Source organism: Barbus barbus, assembly GCF_936440315.1.
Source record: "Barbus barbus genome assembly, chromosome: 22".
In the NCBI taxonomy this organism is placed as follows: domain Eukaryota; kingdom Metazoa; phylum Chordata; class Actinopteri; order Cypriniformes; family Cyprinidae; genus Barbus; species Barbus barbus.
The window spans coordinates 21,309,321-21,327,718 of record NC_136750.1 but is presented as its reverse complement, the minus strand read 5'-3'; the positions used below and the strand labels follow the sequence as shown (position 1 = coordinate 21,327,718).

The window sequence follows — 18,398 nt, the reverse complement described above, 5'->3', positions numbered from 1 at the left end:
AAAAACATCTTTTTTATTCACTTTTAACAAGCTCAAAATGTAGTAGTATGTTCATGTTCACAGCAGGCTACTTAACAAATTCAATCATTTAATTCAGTTTAATCTAAATCCAAAAGACAGCAGATCATCCAAAACAATACAGCACACTAATCAAATAAAAATTGTTCAGTTTGATAAATAGTGCCTTTTTTCTAATAAAGAATATATACAGTAATAGTCTGTTCTATGATACATAAACCAGTATTTTTTTGCATGAGAATATCAGTATCAACATAACATTAGTGTCCATTTTGTGCATACAAAATATGTCTGGTTCCTATACAACATCTATATCGTTTTGCTGAAGTCTGCAGTAATAGAGGAATAGTTTGAGTGAATGATACAGCTGTGAAACTGTTTACGAAGTACATTTTTAAAGAACCATCTACAGAAGATGGATAGTTCACCCTAAAATAATCATTTACTCATATTCATGTTCCAAACCTGAAATGTTCATATACATTTAGATATTGCGTGTGTCAACACGGATCACTCCAAGTTTGATTTTCAGTGAATAAAGACTTAAATATCTCACACAAGGGACATGGAATATAGCGTAAGAGTTGCACAAATCACTTTTTAGAGTATGACAAATAAGGACCATTAGATGTTTCTTTGTATAGAAAAGAGCAGTCCTTAAACAATCATATAAGGAAGTCCACACATGATATGCGGGGGAAAAAATAATATATTGTGGCCATGAATTAATAAATAGTTCCAACAACTCGCTCATTTTAAATAAATAATGGCCAAGTTGTACTAATTCATTCCCTCATTGTAATTGTTAAATTGTTGTCACGATTTAACTAAAACGAAGGATCAATTTAATAAAACGTATAGCTACACTTTAAGAATTTGTTCCCACAGCTTAATAATTTGTGATTAATTTTTATTTCATTTTAGTTCAATTGTGGCCATGTTGTACTAACCTCATTTTAGTTTAATCACGGCCATGATTTAACAATCAAAATGAGGGAAGTCATTTTCTCATAGCCGTGGTTTGATGTTTTATTTTCAAAGTACATTCATAATCTTGGAGTTAATGTTCCACAAACACTTTCATCCCATAGTCATTGTTCTTAAGCATCTCCTTTGCCTTGTTCTTAGCTTTCTTCCCAATCTTGTTGCTCCACTGAAAGGGAAAATCCATGGGATCCTGACTGCTGTGACACTGAAGGTTAGGGTCATGAAGAAGGTTCCACATGAGCCAGATCTGTGGGACTGTCAAGCTGTGCACCACCATCAGCTCTCTGTAGAAGCAGGGGTCGAAGACCTGGAGGTGGGGTGCAGCAGACGGTCTTACGATTCCGAAGGTGCGGAAGCCCTCGTGACGAGTCGGCTGAAGGCCGATCCTCAGCAGACAAATGCCTAGGTAGACATCATCAATGGGGAAGAGTTCCACTTCTTGGCAGGCGAGGTGGAGCTTCAATGCGGTATGTCCTGACATGACAAAGCCGCCTCCACCTGCATAAGACGGGTAGATCCCCTGGCCGTAAATAAACTCTGGGATAAAGTACTTACTGTTGCGTCTGCGAATTGGTTTCGCATTGACGATGATGTCGCCAACAAAAAGATCCTTACTGATCTCTTGACCCTCAAGCATCTCCAGGATATTGTCAATGTTCACATACACATCTGCATCACCCTTAAAAATAAACTTCACTTTGGGACAGCTCACATTGATCCATTGTAGGAAGTGGATTTCTTTTAGTGTCAAGTTGAAGAAGGTGTCTTCAAAGTCCCACAGGAGTATATCGCTAAAAGTGTGACTCTCATATCCCAACAGTTTGTCCCATAACGGGAGTGCTGTTTGATTTTGGGGCACACCGAGAAGAAAAACTCTCTTGACGTTCACGTTTTTCTGGGACACACCTTCTCGTCCCCATGTGCGTCGAACAACCTGACGTTTGTTGAAGTCCATTGCTACTGATTTTATGGCGATCAGCATGTAAGGGGCACCTTCTGGTCCAGAACACTTTGTTGGTTGATCAATTAGCAGCTTGAAGTCTCGTTGGTCTTTCTTTCGAAGGTAATCATCAAAGTCAAAGGAAGCATGTGTTGGTTGCAGACTTGCTGTCGTTGAGGGCTGGCGAAATTTAGACTTTGGTTTGCTATGTGCTTTTTGAGATTTGACCTTTGATGGTCCTTGTGCTTTAGACTTGATCTGAACCTCAGGTTTGCAAGGAGGTATGTCTGGAGATTTTGAAGGGACCGGCTTTGTTTGCTGACCCACTGATACTCCACTGAGGAGGGGTCTTGAGCTGGTGGACCCCTGTTCAATGTGCAAAGTACCCCATACGGGCGTTATTCTTTGATGTGCATATATCAGCAGAAAGAGAAGCACCAGCAGAATCAGGGAGCAAAGCACATCTCCCTTTATATAGACCCTTCTCATGGTGTGACAGGTTTCAGTGTTATCTTCCTATGAAATTCTGTAGAAGTCGCATATTCCTCCTAAAGTATTTGGATTTTCTCACAGCCATAGTAGATTCTGTACAAAATAAATGAACAGCACTAGTTTTTCCTCCTGAAAATAAAACCCTAAAAGGCTTTTTCCATATAAAATTTGCAGTCATTAAAGTCAATTTCCTATAGTGTAAGATACACTATATTGCCAAAAGTATTGGGTCACCCCATTATATGCCTAAACATTAAGATTTGTACTCATGGAAATTACTAAAGTAGTCAAACCTGTTCATTAGAAGGGGAGACCCAATACTTTTGGTAATATAGTGTATGTCTGAGTATGACTTACCACAGTCATCCTGGATGTCACGAAACAACAGGAGACACAGGATATTACTTGACCAAAGTTATGCTCCATAAACAGCCAGGACCGCATACTTCTATGAAACAGGATACGCAAACAATTTATAACAGGATCCACATCTGTGACAAACTTGCAAACTTAAACATCTTTTCTGGCACTTCAAAGTAAATTAAATGTCGATACTGTTGAAAGAGCTTAAACTGGTCTATCTTTCATGTGCAATATCCACAGAAAAGTTGGAGTTGCTTTCCAAGTTCTCAGTAAGTTTTTAAAAAGATGCCTATCCCAACTAAATTCAATGTGTCAACACCACAAAATACCTCTTTATTTTTACAGATGTAAATAATGCTCCATTCCTCAAATCCTCTCTTAAATAATTGAGAGGGATTCTGAGTATTGTGAGAGATAATTTTGAAACATTTCCCCTTAAGTTTGTCAGACATTTGTCCAGCAGTCTGATGATAAAGCCTGCTTTTGGAAATTTTGATTCGTTCCATTCTGTAAATGAACATCGTCACGCAAGCAGGCGAGTCATTGAATCATTCAGTCATTCCATTCTCCAGAAAACACCATAGTCAAATTGCCCGTCTATAAGTTTTGTAAAATACCCCCGAAACAGTTTAAAGCATTATTTCCACATAAATTACAACATAGAAACACGTTTACTGCATTTGCTCTATAACTGACTTTTAGCATGCTTTGAATGAACAAAATCTGGTTCAGTTCGAACGACATGAGTCATTTGAAACTCAAAACAGCGATTCTTTAGGAATCTGTGCATGGTCTTGAAAACAAACGAAAGCTCCACATTAACATATTTTTAGGCACTCTTGTGTAATTCACACATTTAAAATTCCCTTTAAACATAATTACACTTTTGGACAAAATCTTTTAAAAAGTACTAAACAATAGGCTACCTCATAGAGTTGAATATGCAAACTTATGCTTAAACCCTTAAGGCATAGGCTACAAGTTATGAAAGTGCGCATGCTTTTCTTTTTCAAGTGCATTCATTTTGCATTACATTTTCTGACAACTGTCTTACAGTGTCTCAACTTTCATTTACAAGACTTACCCAGATGAAGGTGTACCAGGACAGCAATGACAAGACAGCACTGCAACCAGATCCAAACATCTGCTTCCACTATTAAAGCTGCTGGAATTCACAGTTGCGTGCATGTTTCAGAAAAAAACGTTTCCAGCTCGTTGAAAGGCGCTACGTTACTAAATACATACACTTTCTTCATATCAGCCATGTTCGGAGGACTATATAGCAGTTATAAGAGCAGGACTTTTCTAAATACACATTTTCAAAGAACAGCTCTTTCGTTGGTCACGTGACAGCTCCGAGATTGTTGGATGTATCGCGCGCCAGATGCCAGCGCAGCAACTGGAGGCGCTTTTAGGAGCGAGGACAGGAATCGGGAACGCGCACCAGAATTATAAATTTGGTAGACTCGTGCCCCATAACAGCCCTTTTCTGTTCCCCATAACGGAAAACAAACCACCTTCAGCTTCAATGTTAAACAGCACAGAAGAAAAAAACAGATACATTTATAATAATTTAATTCAGAAGTTGCTTGTATACAGATAAAATAGTAATGGTTTTACCCACCACACACACATTGCCGTGGTACACAAAATACAGTCTCTTTGGCTACCAATTTGTCTAAGACTTTACAGTACTGACAGACCAAACCAGTTATTCCTCTAACACAAAACTGCTGCCAGTGAAGGCTGGAATCCAAAGATATCCCCTCATGCAGGCTTTTTCATTTCCCACCAGGTTACTGGGCACTTTCCAAGCCAGTTTTGAGGTCTCTGTGGACTGATATTCCAGACTTTTGTGCTTGAAAGCCATTTAGGACCATATTTTCCTCAGGACGAGGCAGTCCCTGCTTTCATGATCTTGAAAAGAGCATTGATGTTGTTGTTCTTGATGGCATCCCGACATGCAGTGATAACCTGAGTTTTGGGTTTTCCCACTGAAAAATATACAATATATAATAAATAAGTCTGGCACAAATAACTAGCAAACAGCAGAGGAAAGCATATTCCTATATGGTGTGATGTGAAAACTATGAATACTCCCTGACTACCACAGATGTGTCTTAGAAAAACCCACTCACCTCTCAATCTCCCTGCCCTTTGGATGGCCTGGTTAACTGATTTTAGCCGGGCAAGGAGGGCGTTGTGATTATTAGATCTGATTTTATATTCATTAATCAGATCTCTGTTGAGGTCATACAGCTCAATGTAGCGTTTCTTCATGTTTCTCCTAGAAAACAGTGTATCATTTATGTGTGTACATTTGTCTGAGAAAGTGACAGGAGGACTGATTAATCAAACTGGGGATGCTTACCAATCACCCATAAGTCTGGCATCTTCTGCTTGCACCAGCATATTTCTTATGTAGTTGGAATGATCTGCCATTGCTGCGGTGAGCTTTTGATGCACTGAATGAAACTCATCCACCTAACATGAACATAAAACATTTACACCTAAAAAAAAAAAAAAAAAATTTAAAACCTTTATGGTGATGCTGCTATTCCTAACCTCAGTGAAAGTGGCTCGTAGCTCTTTGAAGTAGACAGGAAAGTCAGCTTCAGCCTGTAAGTCTTCTATAGCCAGAAAAGTGACAAGAGACTGGACCAGATCTCCAGCCAGATCAATGTCATCTGTTCTCAGTGTGATCTGATTAGGCAAAAATAAGTCTAAGAGAAATTAGCTCACAAATACTGACACACACATACACACAAACATTAAAAGCACCTCTCCACTAGGCTGCATGTTGATTTCCAGTAGACCTCCTCCACGTAGTGCAGTGAATGTGATGTCTGGACTGTCAATGCCCTCGGTCAGCAGAAAGTTCTGGTTTAGCCACATGACCACCTGTAGACGTAGATACATGCCTCATATTTCATCAATATACAGGGTTTTTTTTGTGATGTCATGCAACACAGTTCCATTATGAGTATGTCCTTTTACCCTCTGTGGTCTGTCATTGATGCTGAATGTGACTTTTCCTGTGGGTTGTGCGGCTGAAGGGTCAACGTTAAGGTCATACATGGAGAAGCGAGGCAGCTGACGTGTGATCTCAAATACGTGGAACTGTGTACTGGAGTAAATGGGGAAGAAGAGAGAAAAAGGAGAAGCGATTTATGATAACTTCACCTTAAACTTAAAATAACCACCGCTTTTCAAGTATGTTTGGACACTCAATGAATCCACTTTTTTTTTTTTATTTGTGAATCGTCATGATGATATTCCACATGTGTGTACCTTGTTTTCCCTCCCACAAAGGCTTTAATATGAAGGTCCACTGGAATGTCTTTTGGAGGAATGATGGGGACACGGACACAGCCGGAGAGATTTTGAGCGCTAGGATGAACCACATGACTCTCGCCTTCAAAAATCCCTTCAGCAAATAGAAGCACGGCTCTAATGATGGTTTCTGAAGGAGGGAAGCACAAAGATTTTCACTTAAACATCTTTTAGAACTTCACGTCTATGGAGCCCTGCTCATGACATGCAGGATAAATAATAGATACTGTAGCAATTAAGAATTCATTCTCTTATTTTAACTGGACTAATTTGTTTCCTCGTTTCAGTTCAATTGTGTCCATGGTGTACTAATTCATTCCCTCATTGTAGTTAAATTATGGCGACATTTTGTTCATTTGTTCTCTCGTTATAGTTAAATCGTGGCCATATTTTTACATTTGTTTCTTCGTTTTAGTTAAATTGTGGCTATGTTAATTGTTGCCTCATTTTAGTTAAATCATGGCCATGTTTTTTTTTTATTTGTTATTTTGTTTTAGTTATAGGCTATATTGCATTAATTAATTTCCTCATTTTAATTTTATCGAATAGTGGCCACAATATACCTACAACAAGGAATTAATTCTTTATTCATGGCCACAATATCTTGTTTGTTTTTTTGTGGGGCTTTGTACATGTCAATCAGAGCTAACATATTTTAATGTGTCTTTTAAAACAGGTCTATATATTTTTCCAAAAAACTATAATAGATCAGTTAGTGCAGATGAATAGTGGTGCAACAGAGTTAATGTGGATTAACCGTACCATTCGGAGTGGAGATGTTGAGTTCTATGTGTGCTCTCTGGCACTCTGTGGCTCTTCGTACAGACAAGGCTGTCTGGAGCTGCGTGTTAGCTGGAATTACTCCCATCTTAGATTCCCCTTCCGAAACACCAGGAAGAGCCTAAATCAAACAAATCTCACTGACCAAAAACTGCCTCTGAAACATCAATGTCCATCAAAAACATTTTAACTATAGCATGTATAACCTTAGCATTTTCCTCGTAGTTTCGTAATTCCAGCATCAAGTTCTGTTTACGTTGGCTCAGCTCCCTGATCAGGTCTTGTTCTACACTTGCATCCATTAGGTTTCCCTTCATTTCCTTACTTGCAGGCAAATAGCCACGTACTGTAGAACGACACACAAATTTGATGAGCCAATTTTCAAAGGCAACATGCATTTACAATTAAGTTCTGTCATCTTACCTTCTCCCTCCACAGAGGTGCATATAAGCTGGATCTGTCCATCCATGCGGTAGTCTCCCTCAACAACCCCAGCCACAGAGGATGAGAAATTATCCTTGAAGATCACCTCACCAGTGCGATCACTGCGAGCATCAATCTAGACAGGGAATCATCTCATTTGAACAGTACTGCAAAAACCTTGCAAAGGAAACTGTCATTGCTAAAAGACTGACCTTTCCATTGGACCACCCAGTTATGAGCTCAACAACACCATCGGAATTAAGATCAAAGGCATGGATACTCATAGCGTGATTTTTAGACTATGAGAAAAAAATAAGACGCTATATCAATATAATTGATTTTTGACATTTATGTTAATGCATAATCATGCTTGTCTACAAAAAAAGGATGATTCAGGTTTAGTTTTTTTTCTTTAGAATATTCTGGGTTTTAAATCATAATTACAATTGTTCTCACAATGAAAATGAAAAAATAAATATTATAAGGTTTAGTTTGAATAGACCACTATGCACTACCTTGATCCTCCAGTAACGGGCAGTGCGGTCATACACTCCTACTGTCCCATTGGCCAGAGCATAACCAAACCTGCTGCCGTGCATGTGACAAAGCGATGTGACTGTCTGAAAGGAACAGAAACTGTATAACTAAGAATAAAAAAATCCTAAAAATTGCCCAATAATCAACCAACATTTCATAATCCATACTTCATTTTCTGAAATTTCTGTCACTAGTTCATCCTCTCTAAACACCCTGATGTCAAAATCCTCTGAGCCAACGAGAACCTGAAAAGATGTGATGTATGTTGAATTTATGAAAGCACTATTTTATAAATCAAAACAAATATATTTTGTCATTATTAAGTGAAAACGAAAAGTATAATACCTCACCTCATTCTTGCCATCTGCAGTGAAGTCACAAAGCACAAGTGATCGCACATTATCTCCAGTGACCTTTAAAAAAAAAAAAAAGGTATATCTATAAAAAAATATTTTTTTCAAATATATTTTGAAAAGAGAAAGAAAAATGATCTTACTGTCCAGAACTGGTCATTTCCCTTAAAGTCAAAACCTTGCAGAGCACAATTTCCTCCAATGATGGCGAGGGGGTGCTGGATATCTCCTAGCTTTCCCAGAACAATGGCATTGGCCCCATCGGTCACCTGTTATACAATAAGCATGTAACAAATATTTCTGTCTTGCTTGGATAAGAATCGCTCATATCATCTTTCTATTAATCTTCTGATATAAGTAACCTAAGAAATCCACTCTAAATTTTTTAAACGTAGTTGTGTATTGTATATGAGACATGCCATATAAATCTTGCCTTACCTCCTTGTAGAAGATGTCAGTGTTGTCATGAACATCATAGGCCAACAGGTTGGTTTGAGAGCCGACGAGCAGCGTGTGTCCTGTGGTGTCGGGCCCCAGAGTACCAGCCGTCAGACAGCTCACTGCCTGGTTGATATTGAGGAGTGAGATATCGGAGTCCTGGGTACTCTGACTCAGCCGGTGGGCTGCTGGCCTCTGGCCTCGAGTGTGAGGGTTATGGATAAAAACCTGCATAGGTTTAGAAGTTAGACTTGATGGTAATGTATGGAAAAACACAAATAGATAAATATGCAGAGGACACTATAGAAGCTTGTTTCGGCAACGGGATAAAAAAAATATATAAAGGTTATTGCGATTTTGCGGTTTTGAATTTTAAAAGTTTCTCCCACAATTCTGACTTTTTTCTAAATTGCAAGATATAAAAACCCAGAATTGTGAAATATAAACTCAGAATTGTGAGATATAAAATCAACCACAGGAGCTGCCTGTCAAAACAGAAAACAACGTTGTTGGGGGGGGGGAGCTGAAGGCCAAATAAACACTGGCATGGTTAAGAGCACTATGAAGTCCATTGTAATACAATACAACAACCAAGGCACTACTAAAATCAGGCTATGCTGCCAAGGTAAGCATACTGTCAGAGAAAAAAAAGGCACTTGTCATAGAAGAAAACAAGCTTTCTGCATGAATATTCTTGAACAAAACATGTGCTTTGTAAATTTGTTGAACGTCAAGGGGAAAAAACTATTACAATGAGTAATACAATATAATATATTGTTACATAATCTATAATTGTTTTTACTTACCTTCCCTGCTTGTGTGGCGGCTGTGAGGCATGGGTGTATGCCATCATATTTTCCAATGGCAACCATTCGAGGGTTAATTTTATGGTTCAGTTTAAGGGTGAAGATGGGCACTAACATGGTGGCACAGCTCAATGGCAAGATCAAATCTGTTAAAAACGTAAACAGATGTTAAAACAATGGCTAGGCGAACATTCACAGCATAGGCTATACTAGAAAATCACAATGTCTCCTACGTCTCCTACATATATAGGGTAGAGTGGGGGAAAACGCCCCCCCCCCCCCCCCCCCCCCCTTAAGGACTGTGTAATTTTTTTCTGTGAAACAAAAGTTAAATGTGTTCAGAAAAGTAATCCTAGTTTTAGTAACAATGGCATAAATTATAAACAAAGTATGAAAAATGTCCAGAGTGTTCATGTTATTAGAATTTTAACAAAAATGTAATTTGTACGAAGGGGAAGTTTTACCCCACCTATGGGGTGGGGTAAAATGCCCCCCAGTCTGACAAAGCAATTTGCTTTAAATATTTGCAGCAAAATTAGAGTACAGACAGTTTTTGCTTCAAATTAAAAAAAGAATACAAGAAAAGAATATAATCAATAATTACGAATTACAAAATTATAATAGCCTATTTGAAACGTTTTGTTAGCTGATGTTAACTGGCTAGCTAACTAGCTACCTGATGCTAACTTGAGGTAATTTTTAAATATAAAATCCAAATATTTTTATTCAACCAACTAGTTAGAATATATTTGATGGAAAAACAAAGGATTTGATGTTCAGAACAGAATAACTACAGTAATCGCTCATTGCCCTCTGGGGGCGTTTTACCCCACAGACTATGTTTGAGAAAAAATGTATGTCATTCTGAAAATATAATTATATTTTTTATTAAATAACAGGTACTCCCTATACAGGCCCTACTGTTCTCATATCATATATAACTGTTATGTTCTACAAAACAACAAGCTTTAATACACTTTTTTCTTACTGATCAAAATGAGATCATTTACTGTGAAATCCGTTTTCTCTCCGGTACATCACCAGTGTAAGCTTCATGGTGAAAACTTCTACATCACTCTTGTCAACACAGTCCATACGATACAAATTTATCTTGACTTTATCTTGTGGTTATTTTGGGAAAAACAGTAAGGGGGGCATTTTATCACACTCTACCATATATATATATATATATATATATATATATATATATATATAGGTTCAGAAAATTAAGAAAGATCCTGAAGTAAAGAGCCAGGCAGAAGATGAGGGCGGCACAACCTCAGTTACCACCAGCACTCCTGCGTCTCCCAAGATAAAGGCTTTGAGAGATAACGTCGCTGAGCTGGAGCAGGACTTCTTCCCGTTTAAAGAGGAAACTAACAACAACCTTCATCAGCTTCTGAACCTGACCAGTGTGCAACAACTTCAACAACTCTGCTCTGCTGTGCTGTAAGACACCTGGAGGAGGACAATCAAGAGCTGTGCCAGGAGCTGAGGAGGGTGAGAGAGGAACTGGCTAGAAGAGAACAGCACGGCCACACTCTGGAGAGACTGCTGGAGGAGACCAGAACACAGCTGCACACAATACAACAGGAGCAGTGTGTCAGCACACAACCCCACAACCACAACTCAATACCAGAGGCGTGTCGGCACACAAACACCCAGCACCTCCACAAACTCAGCTCAACAGCAGCGGTGTGTCAGCACACAATCTCAGAGCTCCTTCACTCCTGCAACCCGTCAGTCTCCTCAAGCCCATCAGAACCTCAAGAGGAAAGACAGCAGCAGCTCTCAGATTCATCCACCGACTACAACTTCATCATCCACGAGCAACGGCAAAGAACAGAAGAGAAAAGACAACATCGTCATCCTCTGCGACTCCAACGGCCACCATCTTGACCCCAGACGACTGTTTCCAGGGAGATCCGTGAAGAAGTTTTGGTGTCCCACCTCACACTCTGCTTTAAGACTACAGCAAGAGGGTGTGTTAGGTGCCCCGTCACACATTATTATTCACACCGGAACAAACGACCTCAGCACCAGAAAGGTGGACATCACAAAAGCTGTGTCCAACGTGATGAGAACAGCTAGCAGGAACTACCACCCCAGAGCCAAAGTCATCATCTCAAGCCTTCTACCTCGCAGAGACGTACCACAAAGGATCATCAACGCCATCAACGTGGAGATAGCTAACATCTGTGCTCCAATACCGAATGTTCACATAGCCAACCATCAGCATCTCTACGACTATATCCACATCCACCGAGAGGGCATGAGACTGTTTGCAAAAACCATCAAGGCATCAACCCTGAACAGTCCTCAGAAAACACATCCGGACCAAGAGGAGAGAGTAAATGAAATCCCTAAAAAAATAACAAATCCTGTAGCTTGGATGGAATATGTAATGAGATGCTGAAACATAGCAGCTTCAAATTGCAATATGCTATTCTGAAAATATTCAATCTCGTATTAAAATCAGGACACTTTCCTGAAATCTGGAAAGAAAATCTAATAACTCAAATTTTTAAACAAGGTGAGAAGAACAACCCAAACAATTATAGAGGTATCACAGTCAGCAATAACCTCGGAAAACTATTCTTAACTATTATTAAATGCTTTGTCAAAATCATTGACAAACAAACTGATTATTTCAGTCAGACCAAAGGAGTCTGTCAAGGCTGCAGCCTCGGCCCGACTCTATTTAATATATATATTAACGAACTGACATCAGCACTTGATAAGTCCTCTTGTCCTGGTCTGACCCTCAAGGGCAGAGAAATCAATGCCTCCTGTATGCAGACGATCTTCTGTTGGTGTCGCCTCATGAAGAGGGGCTGCACCAAAGCCTCTCCATTTTGGAAAAGTACAGTAATGATTGGGCCTTACCGATAAACATGGAGAAGTCAAAAATCACGATCTTTCAGAAAAAGCCTCATCTTGTTGACAAAAAATATGAGTTTACAATTGGGGGAACAATTATTAATCATGTCACCTGTTATAATTATTTGGGTCTGACAATCTCAGCCTCTGGACAGTTCAATACTGCAATAAAAGATCTGACAGATAAGGCACGCAGGGCTTTTTACAGTATAAGAAGACCCCTTTTCAAATTCAACTCACTCATTAAACTGTGGCTGAAAATCTTCGATAGCATCATCAAACCCATTCTTCTCTATGGCCCCAAATTTAAACTAAACTATGAATCATGGGACAAAAACCCTGTCGAAATATTCCACCTTGAGTTCTGCAAAAACATTTTGGGAATTCACAGAAACGCCCCAAATCTCGGCTGCAGGGCAGAACTGGGCAGATTTCCTATGCTCTCTGAAATCCAGAAGAGAGCAGCGAAGTTCTGGTTCCATCTATCAGACACGCCCACAGATAGCTACCATCACAGTGCTTTCACTTATCGCCAAAAACACCCAAACAGTGACCCCTTACACTATTTAGTGGAAAAACATCAAATCAATTCCACAATTCGGTGTAAACATTCAATAGTTAAAGAAACTGAAAAAATAACCCAGGAAGAATATATTCATGATTGGCAACAAAAAGTAACTCGAGTAAAGAAATTAACTTACTTCTACAGTATAAAAGCTGATTATAAATTAGCACCATACCTGAGCAGTATTAAAGACTATGGTCAGAGAAAGCTACTGACGAAGTATTGTCTGAGTGAGCACAGTCTGAGTGTGGAGAAGGGCCGACACAAGCAGAGCTGGAGAGCCAGAGAGCTCTGTGTTCCCACTGCACAGAGGGACTCATAGAAGACGAGCTGCACTTCCTTACGGAGTGCAGCAAATAGAAACACATCAGAGATGCCTATTTCAAACAAATAGCGCTAGTGTCACCTGAATTCCAGCAAACGAGCAACACAGAGAAACTCTCGTATATATTGGGAGAGAAGGAAAAGTGCATCCACCTGGCAGTGCAGTATGTGTACTCCTGCCATCAAATGAGGGACAAAGGCTGAACCCTCTTTACCATTTACAATAACTCTCTGTATTCTTTTAATCTGTTATTTATTTTTTCTTCTCTTTTCATTGTGATAAGATGGACATGTGTATGTGTTTATTGTCCCCCTTTTTTATTAATCTGTATGTTTGTATAATATACTTATTGCTTTGGCAACATTGTGATATGTTACACAGTCATGCCAATAAAGCTCTTTTGAATTGAATTGAGAGAGATTTTTCATTTCTAATATTCCGTTTTTCTGGGTAAATTGTTTACCCCTGTGGTTATTTCAAATGTACTTTGTGAGTATAGTCCTGAAATTATTTACCAATAGAATTCAAATGACAAACAGAATTGAAACAATTCTAAACAGCTATTAAAACTGGCTCAGTTATTCATGTGATCATTAATTATTTTATTAGGGTTTACATAACTGGTCATTTGTTGATTTTTTCCCCACATGTATTAGTTGAAGTTTTGATTGGCTGCTGATAGTTGTATTTCATAGGTTCACACTAACCACGAAAAAGTGCTTCAAATGAGCTATTAGCAAGAAGCATAAATTAGAGCATCTGCTGCTCAACACTGTCAAATTAAATAAATAATAATTTACATAATTAGAGTGCATACAAATGATTTAAAAAGCATATCTGTGTAAAGCAGGATGAGACATCCAATCAGCAGACTGTATTCAGGCTTCAGTAGTGCTTTCTGTAGCCCATCTAACTACCCCTTATTTGGGTAATAGAATAAACAGCTTACTGTACCTGTCGCCCTATGGGGCTCCCGTTGCCTAGCAACAGTGGGCCGCTTGTCAAGGTATTATGAAGCCACTTTTGCTAGCATGCTATTCTTGCTAATCCTTTTAGTTTACTCCTCTGCTCACCAGTTTTTTAATTAATTTTTACTTTGTTTTTCTAATTTAACATTAATTGTACCACGCCGTTTGGATTTGAAACAAAGAATTTAGATGGTATCAATGTGTTAGCCAGATTCATGCTACACGCAACTTAAGTGTATTCTCTATGCGCTAGCTAGGGGAGCTGACTCTGCGTAGCTATACAGAAATCGAGCAGAACCACTTTATATTGCGCTGGGGAACAGCCTTATGAGTTATATTAAATGCAAAATTGTCTTACCGCAGCCGCTAGCTTGTTCCCTGCCCGGTTGTTGTTATCTAGCAGGACACACTGATGCCCAGAACTTGGAGAGGATTGTTTTCAGGATGTGCAGTGAGCACGCGCAGGGGTCCTGATTTGAGAACTTAACAGAACGGCCATAATTAAAGCTGACAATTTGGGATGAAGAATGAACTAACTTACTCGAATCATATTTGTAATTATGTAGTTTTCTGAAGCATCTGTATTCTAGAGCAATTTGTTCAGCAAATAAGAAAAGACTTGACCTGGATTTTTTAAAACATTCACAGAGCATAGTTAGGCTAATTGTGTTCTGAATGCGCGTTTGTTTGGTATTTTAATGCTTGAATGATTTATCTTCACCCCCAAAATCCAAAGACGCTCTGCACTCGTTACTTTTCAGTTATAATGAAGTGTTGGGTAACGTTAATGGAAAAATACTCCCGGTCAACAGCGCGTGCAAATCGATTCTGTTTACTGTCGTGTTGCCAGCATCCTCGCCGAGTGCAGACAGGGGGAGCACGTGCAGTTCCACACAGACAAGTCACATTAGTTAGTTTCACTTTAGTACCGTGTGCAAAGTGACAAACTGTTGACAAACAAATACACGGGAGAGCTTTCATAAATTCAAAATTTGCCAACAGCTTCTAAAGATGTCCTCGATGGGCCTGTATCTGCTTACATTATAACGTTTTATTTATTCTCAAATACGTGTTTATTTTAATATTTAAAAGGGCATCGCTTTGCCTTCTTACAGCAATCTAAAACCTTTTAAGAAGCTCAAATCGGAGAAAGTACGACAAAATATGGTATTTTATAGTTCTCTTTGATTCTAACAAAATAGTTTCTTAGTTGTTATTAAAAAGAAGAATATCTTTCACCTCCAAAAAAAGAAAATATACAAAAGCATCGAATTTTCTAATCAAATAAACATTCCGCAATCAATATTCAGCCAGTGGCGTGGAAATGGTAGTTATATAATTGTATAAATACCATATTGATGTGATAGGGTGGGAATGGCGATTCTGGACTGTTTGATAGTTTGCACCCAGTTTCATTAATAATGAGTCACCGTGTGCAGCTGGAGCGGGCGGGCTTTTGCACTCGGTCTGTGTGCAGTCAGAGCTGTATAAAACCAGCGCACCATCAGTCTTCTGGTACCTTCCACATCAACTCATTCACAAACTGAGACTTCTAAGGGACTTTCGGACTCTCTAAGGAAACTCTTGAGGAAAAAATGGATCCTTGCGATTGTGCCAAGAGTAAGTTTGTTTTAGCTATTGACTTTACAATGATGCTGAATTTACTTTTTTTACTTGTAGCTACTTGCAATCAGTGTTAACAACGTGCAATTTTAACTTGTTGTTTTCCCCTGTGTGTAGCTGGAACTTGCAACTGTGGTGCCACCTGCAAGTGCACTAATTGCCAGTGTACTACCTGCAAGAAGAGTACGTAAACTCTTACAGCCCCATATTAAGTTCTTCATGCCGCTTTTAAATCGGGTGGCTAAACTGTTCTCTATTTCACAGGCTGCTGTCCCTGCTGCCCGTCTGGTTGCAGCAAGTGCGCCTCTGGCTGCGTGTGTAAGGGCAATTCCTGCGGCTCCAGCTGCTGTCAGTGAGGAGGTCAACGTGATGTTACAACAATGTGAACTTGTTTGTCTGTACTGCACGTCTTCGTTTTTGCATCGCATAAGTCTTGTCTTTTTCTAAGATAATAAATGGCCTCCAGTTGAACTCAAATCTTTTGACTGTTTAATGTTGCAGAATCGTTTAACAGGCTAAAGAGGGAAAACGGTGCACTGATTTGTACTGCTATAAATAAGACTATCACATGATGTTTGTTCTCTGAAAGGACACTTGTTAGTTTTTCTGTAATGTTATTTGGTCTACAATATGTGTTCGCAGTTACTTGTGTGTGGCTTTTTAACTGCTTTCTTATATTTGTGCACTCCTATGTGTTTTGAACTTGGCTCTTGCCTAGTGGTGGCAAAGTGCAATCTTAATGATGCCAGTTTATTTATAAAGAACATTTAATACGCAAGTGTTTTACATGACAAATTTACAGGCAAGGCTGCATAAAGGAGGAAAAAAATAGATCTAAAATGTTTAAATCTGAGATGAATGCATAAGAGAGTCCTAAGCCCCTCACTACAGAACAAAGATCCAGAAGGCAGGGTTGGATCACATCTAGGGGTGGAAATGGGTAGGTTTAGGTATACGTAAGGTGGGAGGAGTTGGATCTGGAACAAGACCACGGGAACCAGATGAGTCCTTTCGGACTCTGCTTTAGCCTAGATTTAAACCACTGATTTTGTCTGGCCAGAGGAGAATGACACTATTTCGACACTATTTACCCATCTAAATACTGTAAAGCTGATGTAAAGCTGCTTTGACACCATTTGTATTAAAAGCACTATGCAAATAATAGTGACTTGACTTGATCTGGATCCAGCCTTGCCCCCTGGATCTTGTTCTGCAGTGAGGACCATCTCAAATCCTTGGTGTTTCTAACTGATTTCATAATGACCAGTTGTTTTAATATGAAAAATACCACCACCGTGATAGATGAGGGAAAAAATAAAATGGTATTCGATTGATGGATTGCAGATAGCTGGGGAAAAAATGCAAAGTATAATGATGACCAAATTATAGTTATGGTTAAAATGACGAAATGGATTTATCAACTGTAAAAGGCCTATTAAAAGAGAAACTTTTTCATTGGTGTGTGACGAATGAATTTCAACGACTTTCAACAATTTATGGAGCTTGCACTTAGAAAGAAAAGATTCTAGCCAATTAACCCTTGTGCGTCAATAAAAAAAAAAAAGTAGTACTTAGGTCCATAGTGGACAAAAATGTCCATGTCAAAAAACAGACATAAAAATTGTAAGCTTGGGAGCACATACTTAAGTTTGGTCTCATTTTAAAGAAGACCCATGTCAGATTATTGTTGAAGTAAAAAAGTTTAAAAAGTGAAAAAAAAGTAATACAGGTTTAAGTTTATGAAAATGATTTATGAACAATATTTTATATTTTATTTTATGAATATTTTATATATGAAACATGTTGGCCCGGTTTCATAGACAGGATTTAGCCTAAGCCAGGATCAGGCCATAGTTCAATAAGGACATTTAAGTATTTTTTTTATAAACATGCCTTATAAAAAAACATTACTGGTGTGCATCTTAAGACAAAACAAAGGCACTGACATGTTTTAAGATCAGTCAGTGCAAGTTTCTTTCAGTTGAAACAACTAAGATTTCCATTTTAGTCTAGGAATAGGCTTAAGCCTAGTCTGTGAAACCGGGGGGTTGAACTCTAAACCTGCTAGAAAATCAAAGTCATAAATCTAAACAAGCTGTGTTCCAAATTTGAGGTTGATATCTCAAAAAATGAGCTTTCAGTAAGTTTGTTTGGGCGCAGTACCAGATTTTCCCCATTAGATGCCAGCAAAACTCTGCTGGTGCACACAGTGCTTGGATTTGTGATTTACAGTAGAGATTTTCTTTCTCAAATATTACAAGCACACACACACTATTTTTTTTATGACACATACAAACCACACTCTGACATCTATACCAACACACCTAGACATTTATAGCTGCATTATTTATCCAATTGGCTCTATAATATGCAGAAGCAGGAAACAGGAATAAAGCGAGTATTTGCTTTATAGACCCTTTATAGACCAAACCTGAAAAAATGGTACCATCTGGTAAAAAATTAAATTTTGAATTTTGCCAACAGAATGAAAGCCTATTAACAAAAATTGACCAGAGGGGGTCTAAAGTATTTATTTATTAATTTGTTAGTTATTATATCATATCCTC

The 18,398-nt window shown here is 38.7% G+C and overlaps 3 protein-coding genes across 4 annotated transcripts; 1 reads left to right on the top strand and 2 right to left on the bottom strand.

Moving 5' to 3' along the window:
- LOC306888622 (UDP-GlcNAc:betaGal beta-1,3-N-acetylglucosaminyltransferase 9-like) lies at window positions 1–4,172 on the bottom strand. Its single transcript, XM_079447054.1, has 3 exons — window positions 3,885–4,172; window positions 2,795–2,885; window positions 1–2,530 (listed from the first exon to the last, which is right to left on the bottom strand). Exon 3 carries the CDS (start codon window positions 2,432–2,434, stop codon window positions 1,079–1,081), a length of 1,356 nt encoding a protein of 451 aa, XP_079303180.1. The 5' UTR covers window positions 2,435–2,530; window positions 2,795–2,885; window positions 3,885–4,172; the 3' UTR covers window positions 1–1,078.
- A 186-nt stretch (window positions 4,173–4,358) lies between these two features.
- Window positions 4,359–15,672, bottom strand: LOC306888440 (BBSome complex member BBS2-like). 2 transcript variants are annotated; one of them, XM_079446742.1, is made up of 18 exons: window positions 15,560–15,672; window positions 9,471–9,616; window positions 8,665–8,892; window positions 8,370–8,495; window positions 8,224–8,286; window positions 8,041–8,118; window positions 7,852–7,956; window positions 7,549–7,635; window positions 7,337–7,472; window positions 7,120–7,259; window positions 6,896–7,034; window positions 6,092–6,263; window positions 5,798–5,927; window positions 5,582–5,701; window positions 5,366–5,503; window positions 5,172–5,284; window positions 4,939–5,087; window positions 4,359–4,794 (listed from the first exon to the last, which is right to left on the bottom strand). In XM_079446742.1, exons 2-18 carry the CDS (start codon window positions 9,585–9,587, stop codon window positions 4,688–4,690), a joined length of 2,148 nt encoding a protein of 715 aa, XP_079302868.1. In that variant the 5' UTR covers window positions 9,588–9,616; window positions 15,560–15,672; the 3' UTR covers window positions 4,359–4,687. The 2 variants fall into 2 exon arrangements, with proteins under 2 accessions (XP_079302868.1, XP_079302867.1); XM_079446741.1 differs by lacking the exon at window positions 15,560–15,672 and adding an exon at window positions 14,567–15,074.
- A 2-nt stretch (window positions 15,673–15,674) lies between these two features.
- On the top strand, window positions 15,675–16,302 carry LOC306888441 (metallothionein-2). Its single transcript, XM_079446743.1, has 3 exons — window positions 15,675–15,828; window positions 15,949–16,014; window positions 16,096–16,302. The coding sequence occupies exons 1-3, from the start codon at window positions 15,804–15,806 to the stop codon at window positions 16,185–16,187; spliced, it is 183 nt and encodes a 60-aa protein (XP_079302869.1). The 5' UTR covers window positions 15,675–15,803; the 3' UTR covers window positions 16,188–16,302.
- Window positions 16,303–18,398: the final 2,096 nt, after the last annotated feature.

What these genes read in the sequence shown, in the direction of transcription:
- LOC306888622 (XM_079447054.1), bottom strand. Translation starts at nt 2,434, where the DNA reads ATGAGAAGGGTCTATATAAAGGGAGATGTGCTTTGCTCCCTGATTCTG.
- LOC306888440 (XM_079446742.1), bottom strand. Translation starts at nt 9,587, where the DNA reads ATGTTAGTGCCCATCTTCACCCTTAAACTGAACCATAAAATTAACCCT. An exon ending in CACCTCTGTGGAGGGAGAAG is followed by an intron (nt 7,260 to 7,336) that starts GTAAGATGACAG and finishes GTCGTTCTACAG; the next exon opens with TACGTGGCTATTTGCCTGCA. An exon ending in ACTACGAGGAAAATGCTAAG is followed by an intron (nt 7,035 to 7,119) that starts GTTATACATGCT and finishes TGTTTGATTTAG; the next exon opens with GCTCTTCCTGGTGTTTCGGA.
- LOC306888441 (XM_079446743.1), top strand. Translation starts at nt 15,804, where the DNA reads ATGGATCCTTGCGATTGTGCCAAGA. An exon ending in TCCTTGCGATTGTGCCAAGA is followed by an intron (nt 15,829 to 15,948) that starts GTAAGTTTGTTT and finishes CCCTGTGTGTAG; the next exon opens with CTGGAACTTGCAACTGTGGT. An exon ending in GTGTACTACCTGCAAGAAGA is followed by an intron (nt 16,015 to 16,095) that starts GTACGTAAACTC and finishes TCTATTTCACAG; the next exon opens with GCTGCTGTCCCTGCTGCCCG.